Source organism: Antechinus flavipes, chromosome 4 (assembly GCF_016432865.1).
Source record: "Antechinus flavipes isolate AdamAnt ecotype Samford, QLD, Australia chromosome 4, AdamAnt_v2, whole genome shotgun sequence".
Taxonomy (NCBI): Eukaryota; Metazoa; Chordata; class Mammalia; order Dasyuromorphia; family Dasyuridae; genus Antechinus; species Antechinus flavipes.
Window position 1 is genome coordinate 27,683,337 of NC_067401.1, and position 13,869 is coordinate 27,697,205.

Genomic DNA, 13,869 nt, shown 5'->3' on the forward strand with positions numbered 1-13,869 from the left:
AGATGGCTCTCTCCATCACAAGATCATTGGATCTGGCCTGAATCCCCTCATTCTTGAAAAGAGCCACATCCCAGATCTCTTTGTAGTAGCCAGAAACTAGAAACTGAGTGGATGCCCATCAATTGGAGATTGGCTGAATAAATTGTGGTATATGAATGCTATGGAATATATTGTTCTGTAAGAAATGACCAGCAGGAGGATTTCAGAAAGGCCTGGAGAGACTCACATGAACTGATGCTAAGTGAAATGAGCAGGATCAGGAGATCATTATATATCTCAACAACAATACTATATGAGGATCAATTCTGATGGACGTGGCCATCCTCAGCAATGAGATGAACCAAATCAGTTCCAATAGAGCAGGAATGAACTGAATCAGCTACACTCAGTGAAAGAACTCTGGGAAATGGCTAAGAACCATTACATAGATTCCCAATCCCTCTATTTTTGCCCGCCTGCATTTTTGATTTCCTTCACAACAGTACACTATTTCAAAGTCTGATTCTTTTTGTACAGCAAAATAACTGTTTGGACATATTTACTTATATTGTATTTGATTTATACTTTAACATATTTAACATGTATTGGTCTACCTGCCATCTGGGGAAGGAGGGGGGGGGAAGGAAGGGAAAAATTGGAACAAAAGGTTTTGCAATTGTCAATACTAAAAAATTACCCATGCATATATCTTGTAAATAAAAAGCAAAAATAAAAATAAACAAACAAACAAATAAATAAATAAAACTTTCTGGGGGCAAAAAAAAGAGCCACATCCATCAGAATTGATCATCATATTATCTGGTTGCTGCTGTGTACAAAGAGAAGTATCTTTTATTAGCAGAGCATTCAAATCAAGCACTTGTTTCCCAGATTTTGCTCCATGCCCATAGGAAAGACCAGATGAAATAAGTTCTATCACCCCTAGAAAAACCTGCTCTGTATCCCACTGCCTCTAAGCGAAGCCCTTACACTGAAGGGGGCTGGAGGCAAGAAGGCCTGGACTAGGTATGAAAGGAAAGGAAAAAAATTCACAGACTTTGGACACCCAGTAAACGACCACCAATATAAGATTAATGAAAATGTCCTCTGACCACCTATATAAGACAATTCAAATGTAGAGCTCTTTGTCTGCCCTTAGGAAGAGAAAGGCATGTCCCTCTTCCTTAGGGATGGACTACCTACACTATGGGGGTTTACAAAGATGGGTGGCAGAGCAGCGCTTCTCTGCAGTGTGACACCAGAAAAGTAATAAGCAGGATGAAGTATGAAGATAAAACGAAACCATTACTGTGGTTAAATAGACCATTGATGGATCCACAATCCTTGTCTTGGCTACAATTATGACACTGCTCAAGGAGGTGAAAAGTAGCAAAGGTTCCCTTGGACCCAGCTCAGTAAGCAAAAGCAGGCTAGCCAAGGCAGCTTCCTCACTAGAAAAAAATCCTTGGAAGAACAGCAATAATTAAACTCAAAAATGGGGCCTTGGGTCTCTCTCCTGAGGGCAGTCCCACTGGCTGGTTTCTGTATTCCCTGAATCATAAATGCCTGAAATCTGGGGGTCCCAAGGAAAGCAAGACTCTGCCCCAGGGGAAGGTTTGGCCCTGTGCAGCTCAATCCACCTACAAAAGGAGCTGCTGGGAAGATCATTTCTCCAGTTTGCAGTTTTGGCTTCAGACATTCTGACAAAACATCATCCCAGAAAGGGAGATCACATAGGCTTGTTTGGAAGAAATTCTGAGATGACCCTTTGAAAAAGGACTTAGTTTGTTAAAACAAGAAGAGACACTAGAAAAATTTCTCCCATTGTGTAAGTTATTTGTTTTATATTATCTACATTTCTATCCTTAAATCGAATGCATCTTTAACTAAAGAACTACTAGTCTTCTAAAAACAGTTTTCTCAGGAAGAATGGAGATGGGATCAATTAAAAAAAAAAAATGAGAAAAGTGCTAAAAATGGTAGAAGGACTAATAACCAAAGGAGTGGGAATTCATTATCTGTTTAAGAGTCACAATAACTGGCATTTTCATGGTACTTTATGGTCTCCAAAGCCCTTCATAAACACTATTTCATTTGATCCTCGTAACAGGCAGGCACTATTATACCCTCATTTTACAGATAAGGAAACGAAGGCAGACAGAAATTAAGTGGCTTGCCTAAGATCAAACATCTAGTAAGTATCTGAGGCTGGATTTGTACTCGGCCCACTGTACCACCTAGATGCCCCCTGTCTAATATCTTTGGATATTTTCGAGCTGGTCTCCTGCTTTCAAGTACCTGGGTAACCCAATTCTCAATCTGGATAAAGAGATCACTTCTTCAACCAAACCAAACCAAAACAAACACCATTTTTTTTCCTTGTATGCCTGAAGTAGGCGTTGTCCTAATTCTAAAGCTGGAAAACACATCTCACTTTTTCCCTGGAGGCCAATGTGCTTCTCTAGGGAATCCTCATGAGAGAGCCAGCCTCCTTATCAGTGGAAAATGAAACAGAATTCAAGTAGCTGATCCTTGGAAACAATGGGCATCGGTGGCAGAACAATGCCACGTTGGAGCTCCGAGTTGAAGGGCAGAGACGGCACCCAGGAGACATTACCCACAGGCCCCCTTGAATCCAAGCCTGAGCTGCCCAGCTTCACCGTGGGCGCGCCCCTGCGGCTCTTCGGCTGACCTCTCTCCTGCCTCAGAACTGGACAAACGTCGGCTGCTTTTGGAGCGAACGATGATAATGTTGATGATGATGAGTTAGCCATAACACATCCCTTATCACTGTATTGACACTAATAACTCCCATACATGTATCACATTAGAAGTGCTTTCCTCAGAGCCCTGGGACACAGGGATCCCACAGACTGAGCGCTGCTAGAGGAGGAGGCTCAAGGAGGTCAGCGGCCTACCTGAGGTCATGCAGCTGCAGCCCAATGCCAGCCTCCTAGTATTCTTTCCACAAGGCCTCACTAATGAGGTCTGCCCCTAAGAAGCCATGGCACTCTTACACAGATACCAGGGACCAGGTGTCTGGAGACTTGACCCAATTGTTTTCTCTCACAGACCACTGATTTTTGATCATGATAATCATTTCAACAATTAAGAGTAGGGGAGCGTAGCCTTGGCAATGAGCTCTGGAGGTTGCTTAGAGCAGGAAGCCTGCTGCCAGCACTGGACCGGGAAGCTGAAGATGATGATAGCAGGGGTGCTGAATCTGGAGTCACAAGTTCTGGTGGCGAATTCTGGCTTTGTGTGATTTGGGGCAAATCATTTCACCTTAACCTCTCCAAGACTCCTCATGCAGAAAACGAAGAGGAAGGAATAGTGTCCTCTGACGCTCCTTCCCACTGAGTACTTAGGATCCCACAACCCCAGCTCTCCTATTTACTCCATGTGGGAGCTTGGGCAAATCACTTATTCCTCTGGGCTCCAGTTTCCCCTTTTATAAAATGAAGGTAAGAATCTTTACAGTCACCTTTGTCTCAGGGCTGTTGTGAGGATCAAATGAAATACTGGATAAAAAGTTCTTTTTACCAAAACATTCATAGAAAATAGCATATTGTTAATATTAGTATGATATCAATATTATAATTATCAATATTATAATTTTAATACTTGGTCTAAATCAGCAAAAGGTTATTATAGTTCAACTGAATGCCAAGTGAGTCATGATCATCTCAAAAATGTCAAATAACCCTAAAGGACTCATTGTGACATCATTTAAAAAAATAAAACAAAATAAAAACTAGGCTCTTCCATATAAGAGCCACTCCAAGAGGAGCCCCTTCAGAAGACAGTGCCCTGGGTTCTAGGCCCTGACCAAGCACTGCCTGCAATTCTAGGCCCCATGGCAGGCACAGAAAGGAGAAGGTGTATGAGTTTTAGGCCTAAAGCAGGAGAGGCTAGTCCTGGCTCACTATGCCTTGGGATGGCTACATAGATTTGCCATACCCAAAGGATTTTAGGTTGTTTATAAAGAGTAGTAACTAGACAGTTAATAATCATTCACTGACTATGTGCCCTAACAGAGACCCCCAAGAAATAGAAGCCACTGTTCTCTCTAAGTCTTGAAGAAAAATACTTTTAAAATTGGTCTGCGCGGACTCAGACAAAGCCAGATCTCTTCTCAAGGTTCCCTATTTCCCTCCCTTCCCATTAAGGTCTCCACTATGATTTGGGGTACCCCTCAAATAATATGGAATAAATCACTCTTCTGGGAGTTCAGAAAGTGAACTTTCTTCTGTTCAAGGGGAGAGGGAAATACAGGGCCTCTCGCTCTATAAAATGTCCCATTTTGGAGCAATCCTAATTCCACCAAGTATGTGTTAGTCAAACAAAGCCTCCCTTCAGCAGACCAACAGACAGCCGATGCTCAAGAGTAAGGCTCTCGCCCCCACGAGCTGACAGAGACTCGGTCCAAAAGAAACCTTAAAACAGGTTTTTAACTTCAGCTTGCATCACAGGAGTGACTGGAAAAAGACGGATGGAGGAGATCAGAGGAAAAGCAATTACTTTTCCTGGGCTTCCTCTGTCTGGATTCTAAGGAGACGTAGAGACAATTCCATTGCAGACTGAAATGCTATTTAAACATTCTTGTAAATGTGGTCTTGCTCTCTGAAGGAGGAACTGTCTACCGTAGCATCCTGTGACCTGGGAGGACTTGGGGGGGGGGGGGGAGGGGAAGGAGGGACGAGGGGAACACTAACATGCCTGCCCGGCCCACTGCATAATTCTCAAACCAGCTCTCCAAGAACTGCCAACATGTGTGTGACCCGGAGGTTAAACATAAATATCTACTAAGCAAGACACGAAGTAAAAGCCGGATGAATCACCCGCTTCCTTTTTCACGCATTTAGAGCTATACCAGAGACTCTCCCAAGTATGTTTCAGTTTCCAGCGAGCTGGTAGTAATGGGGGCTGGCGAAGTCACAGCAAGCAGTGCTGTTCCCTTTCCAAACAGTAGTAAAGGGGGCAGCCTGGAAACACCCAGACCCCAAGCTGGTGCTAAGCCATTTCAAAGGAGTGCCATCATTCACACATATCCAGATCCCAGAGCTTATGCTGAAGGGTTTCCATTCTTTCATAGCTGAATTCATGGTCCCGGCAAGGAGCCGACTGCTTCCAGCACTGGGCCCATTTATTTCCTTCAAAGGTCACACTGGCAGGGACCTCATCCACCAAGCTTAATGGCGGCTCTTCAGGGAGTGCACTTACTCAAACCCAAAACACAAGCAATCAGGACTAAGAACCAAGCAAACAATTTAAGAAGCAGAAATGGGACAGGACTCTAAGAAGACGCCTATAAAAAACACTCACTAAACTCAGATCATTTGCTGGATTCTTCGAGACGATGGTTTCATTCAACCCTGGGACCAAACCATGGATCCATCTGGTCCCAGTAAATCTCTCCCTTTCAAATAAAATATTAAATACTCTCTTAAAAATAATAATAATAAATAAAAAATAAAAATAAATAAAAAACACTCTCTGTGCCTACCAGAATAAGAAGTCTAAAAATATATGGAAGAAGATAGTTCTGTAAGGGGAGGCGGAAGGTAAAAGAAAATCGCATTCAGTCAGACTGAAATAGAAGAGAGAGAAGTATAAAAAAAAAAAAACTGAAAATGCAAATGAGCCATTAACAACTAGAGTCCTAATAGTATGAAAAAGTTTTCTGAGAATAACTAAAAAAGCAAAGAGGAAATCTAAGAGACCGGTAAATTCTTTAATCACAGTCAGGAAAGGTGATGCCCAAAAAACAAACAAATCAGCCCCTACCCTCAAGGAACTTACATCTATTGGCAATATTAAAAAGATGAGAGCAGAAGTCATGAGGGTCCAAGTAAGTGATCAATGGTATTAAAACATCATGGGACAGACACACTAAGTCTATATTTTTAAATAAGAAAGCATCAACTAAAGAGAATCAGAGATAATACAAAATAGAATTAAAATTATTAGAAGTAATTCTAAAGGAAATTGAGAATTCATTCATTCCTTCAGCAAACATTTATTAAATGCCTATGTGTCCGATATTGTACTAGTTGTAGAGATAGCAAAGACAACAGCAAAATAATCCCAGCCCTTATGGAATGTAATTGCTATTGAGGAAAGGGGTAGAAGAGTAATAATGAAGTTCACAGATATTCTGCTATGACCATGATCTCTTTAAAAAAAAATTTGGTTCAGATTTTTGATTTATTTCTTTTGTGAAGGGAATCTGCAATGAGGAAAATGGTTCCACTGATGCAGACTGATGACTATGCAGCAATTTATCGTCTCTGAGCACTGTCTGGGGTCCTGAGAGGTGACTTGATCAGGGCCATTCAGCCAAGGAGTGTCCGGGACCTGTCAGAGACCTTGATTTTTTTGGAGTCCTTGAGACTCCAGGACCAAGCATTTACCCTGAATGTTAAAATGCATAAATGTGAATATAAAATCTGACTGCACAAGAAATCAGTCGCAGATTACCTCTTGACCTTTCTGTTATCTGATTCCCTCTATCCCTTTAGAGTCCTCCTGACCTGGAAAGTTTGTGGATGCATTCAGTGTGAGCTCCTTTCTCCCGGGTTAGGTGGTATGAGAAACAGAGGGTAGATCACATTTTGGAAATTATTTTTTTGCAGCTACAAAAATATCAGGAAAGGCTCAAACACTTACTCTGCAGTCAAAAAGTCTTATCCAGCAGCAACACAGACAGCAAATGAGGGCTACATATTTATCTATTTACACATAGTAAATGTGTAAACTGGGGAAGATGATACAGAGGAATTCAGGCCATATCCTCACAGGCAGAGATCTTCCCTTTTGTTCTTGGGAGCCATCTTGCGATGGGTATCAATAATGAAAGGATAATAAGGAGGCTCATCACAACCACTTCTCCTATTATAGGCATAAGTCATGAGACAGAAGAATGTTCTGTAAGAAGGCAGCCCAGCCTATTGGTCACTTAGTGGCTAAAGCCTTTGGGAGCAAGGGAGAAGGAAGAATACAAGGCCAAGAGCTGGGGAAAGGGACCGACTACTTACGTGCCTTCCATCCTGTCCCACGTTAGTCTGACCTCTCACAACTGTTCGAATGTTGTCATCCAGTCGCCTGACAGAAAATGAAATTGTACAATTCATCAAAATGGTCTCTATCTGAGGCAGACTGAGGTCAAAAGTATTCTGTAATTTACTGCATAGCTTCTTGTCTGAAAATGTTATGTTGTACCCCTTCCAAAAAAACAAAGAATTAAAAAAAAAAAAGAAACAAAGAAAGAACCAATGGCTGAGGGAGGTCCAGGCAATGTCAATGAAAGTGATGGCCACAGAAACCTGTAAATGTCTTACCTTTTTTGTTTAAAAACTACTATAACTTTTATAAATTGTTTATTTAAAAAATGCTACAAATGCCACAACAAAAATGTTTCAGATTTAAACCCAAATGGATAAGAACCAAAGGTCCAGTTTCTATTTTTTCTCACACATGCCAGTCTGCTAAGAGCTAAGGGATACAAAAGACAATGACACTTTATGGCAATCTGAGATATGATTTAAACAATTCCAGAGAAAAACAGTTCCCACGGTATAGCTAATTCAACCAAGCCGAGTCAGCCCAGAATCATCTCTAAATCCAGGCTCTAAGAATTCAGTCTGTGGATCTTTATTGTTCCAGCTTCTCCCCTGCTGTTGTACAATGTCAGCCATCCCACAGCACCTCATTGAATAACTGTACTTCTTATATGAAGAACTAATACGAGTTTGGGAGCTGGGCTCAAGGGGTGACATGAAGGTCTGGGACCATCAAAGGCTCCCAGTGTCTCTGCAAACCTTGGAGAATAAAGTATGATCTCCTAATCTTTTTGCTGCCATAAGTCCACAGCCCTTGAATCCCTTGGAATTCAATAAGTAGCCACTGAAAGAATCTCTGCAGATCCCTTACAGAGATGCTATGGTTTGGTGGAAAGAGAACTAGACTTGCAGTCAAAGGAAGCCTGATTCAAATACTATTCCTAACACTTCCTAGCTATGACTTTGAGCATGTCACAATCTGAGTCCCAACTTCTCCACCTATAAAATGGGACTATTTCCCAGAATACCTACCTCACAGAGTTCTTGCATGCAACAAATGAAATAATGTCCATAAAGGGTTTTGTAAACCTTAAAGTTCCAAATAAATGTCAGCTCTTATTATTATTGTGAACCTGCTCAAAGCTTTCAGTGGCATGGGTTACTAAGGCCTGAGGCAGAAGATGGGAAAAATAATCCCCTAGACTCAAAATGAACATTGGCTTCATCGAAAATGGAAGTAACCTGAGAATGTGAGTCCTAGGGTCAAGCTCAAATGATCAGGCCACTTCCTGGGCAGGAAGAAAAGTCAGGTCAGGCAGCTCTCTCTACCCCATTGGTCCAGAAACCCCCTGGTCATTGCCACTAGACGTAGGCTCCAGGGAGGTCAACTATCAAAAGATACACAACAAAATATTTATAGTGGCCCTTTTCATAGTGGTAAAAACCTGGAAGAAGCCATGTGTCCATCAACTGGGGAATTTAAACAAATCATGGTCCATCATAGGAGACAGACTTGTGAAGCAATTCTCAGATGAACAAATTCCCATTGCTAATGTAACTGGATAATTTCTCTGTAGTTTATAATCTTAAGAGAGCTGCCTAAAGCAGACATATCAAACTCCATTATAAAAAACTTGGCAGAGCAGCAGAATAAAATGAAATTGGGAAATGTTTAACAAAATACATTAAAATACATTAAACTATAACATAAATAATGTCAATTTGTGGTTTTCTAAATCAATATGCAGCTCTTAGTTTTTATTTAAGTTTCTAGGAAGCCTAAATTCTAAGAAGTTACATGACCTGTCAGGGGTCACATGGCCAAGATGTATCAAAGACAAGACCCCGAAGCCATCTTTCTTTTCCCCCCAACTACATGACACTACCTCTTTTGGCATGTGACCATAATGAAATCTGTGGCACTATACAATCTAATAAAATGATATGATGAACACAGAAAAGACTGAGACAACTTATATGAACTGGTGCAGGATGAAGAAAGCAGAATTAAAAAAAAATTCTGTAATGACTACAATAAGGTCAATGGAAACAACAATAAAATTATCAAAATTGGATGCTGGGAAATTGCATTGATTAGTCTTGGCCCCAAACAAAGATATGAGAATGTACTACCTTTCCTTCTTTGCAGATGTAGGGGGTGGGGCCAAAGAATTAGAAGGAGGACAATAGAGGGGCCAACCACGAGTGTGCAATGTTGCCCTGAAAGCTGCACTTAGTCGATGAGTTGGTTAGTTTTGCTGAACTTAAAAAAAAAATTTGGTAGCAGAAACAGGTCTCTGGGAAGGAGAAAGAGGAAAGAACCATTGGGAAACCTAAGTGAAGTAAAAACAGATGATGTCCATAAAATTCGATTTTTAATAAAATTAAATTAGCTTGTAATACCAAGTTAGCTTCCCCTTGGTGTCTCCCTGGCCATTCCGAAGCCCACATCCCCAGTGTCTTCTGGTGTATACGTTAGGTCACGTGCGCAATTCTATTGTACTAAATCTAAAAAAAAAAAAGTCCAATGCAGGTTGGTCTATTCACAAGGCCCAAAGTTACATCATTCATTACAAACTCCGGCAGAATTGCTTTTGTTTTTCTTTTGTTTGCCAATGTTTGGGGCTAGCTTTGCTACTGTCTCTCTCCTCCTTGTATGACTAATTGAGAGCTGACCACAGAGCTAACTTCTTTGGCACAAGAATCATGTAGAATCTTGGATGAAAATGAAGCCTTAAAGAAAATAAAATGTAACATAAAATGTGAGATGTAAATGTTCTCTCTGGCTAAGCACTATCTAGAACATAACAGCTAGACCAATACATGCTTTGACCCATTCACAATTTATGAAGACAAGGTAAACGTTGGGTTACATACCTTATTTTCAATCGAATTTTGTTCACGACTTCATCTATGTTTGCCAAAGACTAAAGAGAGAAGAAAGAAAGAGAGTCATTCTAGTTGTTATTGCAATGTAGAGTTGCCCTTCCTTGGAAAAAACAGGCTGCATTTGTGAATCCTCTAAATGAAAACTAATAGCTTTGATTGCCTTGTAAGTGAAACTGGTTCTCTCTTTCAGGCTCAGGTACTAAGATGGGAGAAAATTTGAGGAAATGCTGCCCTCTCATGGAGAAAGTTGAAAAAGTACCAAAGTCAGTCCAATTTCAAACATTCAGTGACCCAATAACCACTCAACTGGAGTAATTGAGAGGTGGTAAGGCCTGAAAAGTCAGACTGGCTATCCTTTCATTTTATTGATGAATCAACTAAGGCCCAGAGCAGTCATCAGCAAGCCTGTTTGGAGCAAGAAACCCTCAGCAACATCTAAATTTAAAAATCCTATTTATCACCTTTCTACTGCTCTGATCAAGCCTTCAGAGGCTTTTCACTACTCTTGTGGATAACTAAGTGGGGCTGGCAAAAGAATTGGGGAATTTAAAATGTTGACTTCTGAAAGTTCGGATGTGGAAGAAAATGCAGAAAGAGGCAAAGGAAACTGCCAAAGCTTCTTTTTAATGATTTTCTTTAATCCATGGACAGCTTTAGTTAAGAATATAATGAGATGAAATGAACAACTCATACTGTACAGCAACAGAAACACATACAATACTCCAGGGAATCAGAAGACCTGGCTTCTAGTCCTAGCTTACTGCTTGATGACTTGGGGCAATTATTCCACGGCTCTGAGATCCAGTTTCCTCATCTGTCAAATGAACAGGGGAAAAGAATGCCTGGCACATTGCCTGGGTGTTGACTGACTGACTGCTAGAGGGAGGTGTTTCCAAAGCTCAGGTCAAGAGCCAAATGACTGTCACATGGGTTCTCAAGGGAAATCTTGAAGAAGTCTAAATTCTCAATCAAAATGTTTAGAGGAACTAAACACCCATGACAGCCTTGCAAAGATGGAGAAGAGGTTCAGTGTCTTGATTCAGGCCTACCTTTCTCCCAGGTTACCACAACAGCCTAGAAACCAGGGCTCCCTCCAGAACTCGTTTCACTTCTCTGTTCATTCAATGCCCTCCTGCTCAAGTGGTTCCTTTTTTTTTGCTGAGGAAATTGAGGTTAAGTGACTTGCCCAGGGTCACACAGCTAGGAAGTATTACGTGTCTGAGACCAGATTTGAACTCAGGTCCTGCTGACTTCAGAGCTGGTGTTCTATCTAAAAGACAGGCCTGATGCCATCCCTCAACCACTGAGAGTCCTCAATGGGTCCCCACTAGCTACAGAGTTATGTCCAAACTCCTTATGAGACATGCTACATAATCCAAGGGCTGCAGGATCATAGATTTAGGGTTGGAAAGGAGCTATCTTTTTCCACTCATAACCCCTTTTCACTGAGAAATTTTTATATGACCCCAGGGGATATAGGTATATAAACTAGGTATAGAAATCAAATATTTACTGATAATAATGCATAATTTTGGCAACCCCACAGTCAGTTATAAGCTCTATAGGGGGTTTATATATTTTATATAAATGTGTGTGTGTGTGTGTTTTAAGAAGCTGAGATCCAAGTCAACCTTTCTGAAAGTCTCAAAAGCCCCCAATAAGGTCATGCCTTTCAAGTAGCCATGACAGTAAATAGGTGAAAACCTTGGTCATAATGTTGAGCAGAAATACCAAGCACCACCCTGAATCTTCAAGGGACTCTGGCAGCCTGGCCCCTAGCATTTGGGGAGCCACAACCCTTTTTCCTTCCTACTCTATCTGCAGTGTCTTATCACTGGAATCAATGAAAACAAAGATAAGGCAACTGCTTCAAGGTCACAATCGGGGACTCTTTGCTGACGCTCTTCCATCCCACCAAGCCCCGGACCATAAAGTCCTAGATATATCAAAGGCCATCAGCCAGCATGCAGGGGTGACAGGAGCCAAGAACTGCCATTTTGAACATTTCTAGGATATTCTCCAATTTCCTTGGAAGCTAGCTCTACTATTAAAAAGGCCTTGCTCAAACTGGAAGGGCAACCCAGGGCAGGGTGGAGAGTTCAAAAACAGAACCCTGACTCTGCCTTGTACCACCTGGGTGACCTTGAACAAGCAATAGTATCTCTCTTAAAGTAACCCCTTAAAGAAAAACCAGGTAGAACAGGCTCCCTCTTCATTTTTTCTTGAGACAGGTTTCATTCTTCATTCAAGTCAAATGCTCCCTAAATTATCAGACATATAAGATTCTGCCATTTTTTAATGTTTGGTTTTTTTTTAAGCGCACTTACCCATAATACACTCTTACTCTTACCAGCTACTAAATCACACCTCAGGCTATTCTCTTCCCAACCCAAATCCCTCTTGCTCATTGCCAATAAATATCTATGGGCCCTGGGGCTCAAATAGCAGCTCCAGTTTCTAAACTTTGCTATTAATTTCTTAACAACAATGACCCTAAAGAAAACTGAGCAAGTAACGACAGTTTATTCTGTGGGGTTTCCTGGAAACCTATGTTAAGGATGCTCTCTGGGCACATCATCCATCCTAACATTATAACACCGGGCTAGTGTGAAGAGCACCCCCAGCTGTGAGTGCTGGTATGACAGAGAGGACCAATATGAGCAGAGAAGTGACTAAACTGCCAGCGCCGCTAAGGGCACCACAAGAGGCTTTCCTGAAGCCCCCTCTAGCTGACATTGACCCGCACACCTGGGGTCAACAGGTTAGAGAGTAGGCAAAAAGAGCATGGAGGCTGGCTCAGCGTCAGGGTCGGTCTACAGTTCTCAGCTGTTTGTGTGGAGAACCAAACTCCTCTGCCAGCATAAGCCCAAAGCACCGGCTGAGAGCGCTCTGCTCCAAGGTCACAGGGACCCGTCGTCCCCGAGCCCGATGACCTGCTCCGCCACTGGTGACTCTGCCTGCCCTCAGGTTCCTTTATGGGAGTCTGCCACAGCCCGGCCCTCGGCACGAATGCATCACAGGCCCACTCTTCTCTCCACACGTGCTCTCTCATCCCTCCCACAAAGACGCCTCCTCCACAGCCAGGCCAGGCTCTCACACTGACCGCTGCTGACCATCTCCACATGTACAGTCCATCAGCTTCTCCAACAACAAGCCCAGAAGGGAATTCATTCTCTTCCTACCCAAACCCCCCTCTCCTCCCAAGCTCTCTGCCGAGCCACAGATGATAAAGTACTGGGGGGCAAGAAGACCTGGTTTGGAATCCTGCCTGGGACCCCTGGGGCTGTATGACACTAGTTAAGTCACAACTTCTCTGGGCCCTTCCCTCATCTGTAAAAGAATACAGGTTCCTGGAATGATCTCTGCACCTTATGAACCTTGAAGAACTATAAAGATGTCAGGAATTGTTTTTGTTCCCATTAAGGAAATCACCATTCTCTCAGGTCACACCCTCAGAATCACCCCCATAGTCTTTCTTGCTTATCTCTCAATCATTAATCAATTCTCCCCTGAAGTACTTCTTACATCCTTTTCTTCCTTTGCGTCACCCTAGCTCAGACCCTCATCGCCTCTTTGTACTAATGCAATGGCCTCCTAACTGGTCTCCCTCTCCAATTCATCCTCCACAATTCTGCCTGTCACTGCACTGCTCCAGAACATTCAGTGCCTTATTATTTGATATCTCAAGTCCTACATAAAATAGTCTACCTTTGCAGACCATCCTCGAATTACTCTCCTTTTGCGTTCTATATTTCTGAGAACGTGGCCGAGAGGCCGATCTTGGCCCAAGGCCCTTCTTCATCGCTCTGGAGCACATATAGTGCTCTTCCCTTTCCCCCTTCACATTATGGAACCTTTCCTTCTCTATGCGCGTTTTGTGTTCATTCACCTGGTAAAACATGTAGAACATGTTTGTTTTTCTGCACGTCCCTCATGCCCA

The 13,869-nt window shown here is 42.2% G+C and overlaps 1 protein-coding gene across 1 annotated transcript in view; it reads right to left on the reverse strand.

The window, feature by feature from the left end:
- The window catches only part of VPS53 (VPS53 subunit of GARP complex), a 134,835-nt gene that overhangs the window by 107,852 nt on the left and 13,114 nt on the right, over window positions 1-13,869 (reverse strand). Inside the window, exons 3-4 of the mRNA XM_051992209.1 lie at window positions 9,918-9,967; window positions 7,017-7,083 (exon numbers count right to left, since the gene is read on the reverse strand). Of these exons, the coding sequence (XP_051848169.1) occupies window positions 7,017-7,083; window positions 9,918-9,967 (117 nt within the window). The remainder of the gene's footprint in view (window positions 1-7,016; window positions 7,084-9,917; window positions 9,968-13,869) is intronic.